Below are 4,526 nucleotides of genomic sequence, written 5' to 3'. Positions count from 1 at the left end.
CGTACCGTACGACGACGACGTACGTACGTACGTACTCGTACGTCGTACTACTACGTACGTACGTACGTACGTCGTCGTCGTCGTACGTACTCTACTCTCTCTCTCTCTCTCTCTCTCTCTCTCTCTCTCTCTCTCTCTCTCTCTCTCTCTCTCTCGCTGTCTCTTTCTTTCTTCCTCTTTCTGTGGCATCTCGGGCATTGAAGATTCCATGGCGAGACTCGACCTCGCATTCACGGTAGACGTTCAGAGTTCGCGCGCGGCTACTTCCACACAATTATATCGCCGGGGGGTGCGTGTACCTCCTCAGTCGCGAATTTTATTTCCGAGGGGTTAGCAGGTACAGCGCCAAGTTGTGCGCTCAGAATAACGCGGAGACTATCGGCGAGAAGACTTCGCGATGGGAAAGTGTGAAGATGACGAAGGTTGCCTCTCGCTGCATTTAATCACAATTTCTGAAACTTATCTGTACTTTTTTCTACATTAAAACCGATTTAGGAATTTTTTTTTCACGTATTTTAACAGCGTTCATTTTGGAGATTAAAAGAAATTCCGTTTTTTTTAAAATATTGTAAAATTTAAATATTTAGTATGATTAGGAAAATCGATAATATAAAATCATATTTTTTATACATATTTTATACATATTAGATGTGGGAAAAAGTTCGTGACGTTTTTTTAATGCCATCTAACGGGAAAAACGCCACGAACTTTTTCTCACCTAATATTTAAAAATATGTATTATTTTAACGTATAAAAAAATTTACATACATTTGAATGATAATTATGAAGACATAGAAGTAAACCTTTTGCAATAATATCAAATACTTTCTCAAAATATTTTTCTTAAAATAAACATTTTTATAATCAATTGCATACAAACCCTTTCTTTAAAAATATACAATTATTTACTAACACTCGCAACACGATTCTTCCTACTCACATAATCATACTAAAATCAAATCGGTGGTGGTGAAGAACCAATACCGTTCCAAGTTCTAAGATGTTCTCAACGATAAGATATTCAAGCGTCAAATGCTGCCGCGTTCAATGCTTCAAGCGGCTGTTTCGGCATAACGATACGAATTCTCCTTTCAATCTACTAAGTCATGTAGAAGCTAACTCGTTCCTCAACCGTCGCAGGTTATTTCTATAAGATTCTGGGTTGCGTTCGATCATCCTTATTTAACATTCGGTGAACAACAAGGATAAAACGATATATACCCTGAATTGTTGTATGCATCTTTGCGATCAAGTCGGGCATAGAGTATAGAGAAGAACTGATGCGTAATCTAATACTATGCCATCCATTTTCCAGCCGTAGCCGTGACCAGCAGCACCGTGCCCAGCAGCAGCTCGACAAGTACCGCGGTTTTGGGCGGCTCCGCCGGTCTGCCAGCCCCGCCGATCGTCTACAGGGGCGGAGATCGATTCTACCCGGAGATCAGCATCGATCTCGATCCACATCAGCCAGGCACGGCGGCGCCGACCCTGCCCCATGTACCCTCACCGGCTGTCTACCCTGTGCATCCGCATCAACCGCAGCCGCCAATTCACAATGGATCGCCATCCTCGATCACGCCGCCCAAGACTTCGACCGGTCAGAAGAAGAAAAACAGTACGTATCACGTCATCACCATACACGCTGCATGCTTGTCTGTCTATCTGCCTGTCTCGTCTGCCCGATGGAATATCATTTTAAAGCACTTTCTCTCATTTTTGTGCCTTATATTTGATCCAATCATTTGATAGTGACTCGTACAGTCCAAAAATCAATGGAGTTATCGATTAGATTCATCAGATCAATCCATTGCCGATTTTTTTTTATTTGCACTTGATCTAGTTTAGTCATATGTACTCTTTAAAACTTTTTTTTGAAGTAATTCTTATACGGAAGAGTGAAATCTCACTCTTAAAAATCGAAAATTGGACCATTCTTTTCCAAGAATAGCTCAATTTTTCACTCTTTAGAGATTCCATTCCAAAAAATTTGGAGAATACAGTTTACAGAAGTAAGATACACCCGTAATTATTGATGACCGTTTCAAATCGACATTAATTGACAATCAAAGTATTGACAATGTTCGCTGTATCAGTTGAATTTTTTTTAATGCACATACTTGCGCTTCGCTCTATAAGTATCTATGATGATGATGAGCGAACGGTTATATCTATATAATATTAGACTATCTGCGGCATATCCAGAGTAAATTATAGTAGAAACAAGTAATAATGATGACCGCCGTTAGTTATTATTATCAGTATTAGTCAGTTGCAAATTGTACTGTTCCGAGTTATCTCACTTTCCGCGCTTATTCTAGCCTATTCCGCGCTCATTTTCTCTTTAATTTATAACTGACACGAGGATTTCCTTATTCCTGTTCAATCACAAATTATTTCTTAAAATGAAGAGAAACAGGTTTACGTATCTATTTGATATCGCATTTATATATAATATACGTTATGATATACATTAAGAGCCATATCGCTACATTTAGTTGCAAGTGCGTGTCGTAAATATGCGTGCTTCTACATATGCCAGGTGGAAGGTCGGTGAAGCGCAATGTCAAGATCCAATCAAATGAAAACCGAACGAAAACCATCTGTCTCGGCACTGCACGCCCTTCTTCTTTGCATTGACGTTCACGATATAATTTGACTTCTAAATGTGCCGCGTACGCGCGCATTTGCATTTCGCCGATAAGCTGTGCGCGGATAGCCACTCACACATTAACGGTGCCATGTTTCCGAGACGCGGCACGATAGGGAATACACGTTGCCAAGGTGTCGACACGAAATTGCCAGGGATTTCGTTTCTCTCTCGTGGTTCCGCATATGGTATTAACCATTAAAATGTGAGATGCAACTTGAACATCCACACAAGGATGTCCTTGGTGATACATCTCAAGATATTGTCCCATTGGCAATCCCTCATCTCTATCGCGGATTAAAAGGCTGACAAAATTAATTTGTCTTCTTAAAAATTTGATTAAATTAATTAATTTTCTTATTTTAAAACTGTTTTAAGTAATGTCATAAGATACTAATATGCGAATCTGTGAATAATTTATAATATCTTAAAAGAGATTCAGAGTTGCCACAGACCGGGAAAAGTCAGGAAACTTGAAATTAGCCATAGAAAACCGAGAAAAGTCGAGAGAAAATATAAAAGAGACTGGAATTTTGAACTTTGCTCACAATTCCCTTCTATTCCAAATAATTTTTATAATTTTTTAAATATTATATTTGATGTTTATAATCAAATACGTTCAAAACTCGTGCACTTTACATGATTTTTAAAAAATAATAAAAATTTATATTTTATTTAGTAATTTATCTGATCGCCCTTTTTTGTTATAATATTTGCATTCTTTTTTCCAATACTAATTTTTTGTTGGCTTGAATTTGACCCCAAAATTTTATTGTGCTATTAAGCTTCTTTTGCGTTTAATATTATAAGCTAGCTTTTTTTACAATCCTTGATTTTAAATGTTAAAATTTTTTACATATTTTTACATATTTTCATCATGAAAATTTCCCATTTTTATTTCTGAAAAACTTGAAAAAGTTTTTTCAGGGAATTTTAAAATTAATTTTCTGCAGCAATCCTAAGATTGTACTTAAAACAATTTTTAAATATAAGACTCTATGAATACTGAACTTGAATGATGCAATGGAGTTTATTTAAAATAGATAAAGGATAAAAAGAATAAAATGTATAGTTATATAATGTATAGATAATTCTACTTTTCAGCCTTCATTTTTCAATCTTTTTTCTCAAAAAAAACGTTTTTCTAATATTATCTATTCTAATAATAAAATCTATGTTTCTTAATACTTCACTGTCATGTATCTTATCAATAGTTAGTAATTGTTTTGCTTTTTGTGTTTTGCAGAGGAATATTCGGATCATCCGAACGAGGTGGTGAAGAATGAGGAGCTGACATACAACAGCGCAAGTTCGTACGCTCGTACGCAAGTTCGGTACACGAGCCTAATCCTAGCGACAGGTAGCCTGCTGATGAGCGCGTTGCTGCAGCAGTTGCTACGGTGAAGCGACAGTACCAGCTACGTACGAGAACGTCGTATATCCCATGCGTCGAAACCCCTTCTTCTGTGATTATCCTACGTTTAATTGATTTCTTGAGAGGCGCGCGAGACACGCGCGTATCTCGGCCGTCCCTCGATCGTAGTGAGACACGCACGATCCATGGTCGCGCCGACTCGAGAGATAGCAGAGAAGACAGAAAAGACGGAGAGTATGAGAGAGAGAAAAAAAAAGACGAAAAAGAAGAGATACGTCAAGAGAAGAGACATGCACGACACACGAGCGGCAGCGCCATATTAACTACAATTAAAGAACTAGCAGGGTTCTCTAAGATGAAGACGAGGAATAGGACGGGAAGTAGGAAAGAAAGTGGAGAAGAAAAGAAAGAGAAGCGCTACTATTAGACACTACTTATAGTACACGCCCACTATTATCACTACTATAAATGGTAGTCGTATTGGTTGTCCTTCTTATTATTACG

The 4,526-nt window shown here is 37.8% G+C and overlaps 1 protein-coding gene across 1 annotated transcript in view; it reads left to right on the top strand.

The window, feature by feature from the left end:
- Positions 1 to 4,051, top strand: part of LOC105618124 — a 57,007-nt gene extending 52,956 nt beyond the window's left edge. The window contains exons 4-5 of the mRNA XM_012199666.1: positions 1,316 to 1,615; positions 3,894 to 4,051. Coding sequence (XP_012055056.1) covers positions 1,316 to 1,615; positions 3,894 to 4,051 — 458 coding nt within the window. The remainder of the gene's footprint in view (positions 1 to 1,315; positions 1,616 to 3,893) is intronic.
- Positions 4,052 to 4,526: the final 475 nt, after the last annotated feature.

The sequence above is a fragment of the Atta cephalotes genome (assembly GCF_000143395.1).
Source record: "Atta cephalotes unplaced genomic scaffold scaffold00015, whole genome shotgun sequence".
Lineage (NCBI taxonomy): Eukaryota > Metazoa > Arthropoda > Insecta > Hymenoptera > Formicidae > Atta > Atta cephalotes.
This window is presented reverse-complemented; position numbering and strand designations above follow the sequence as displayed.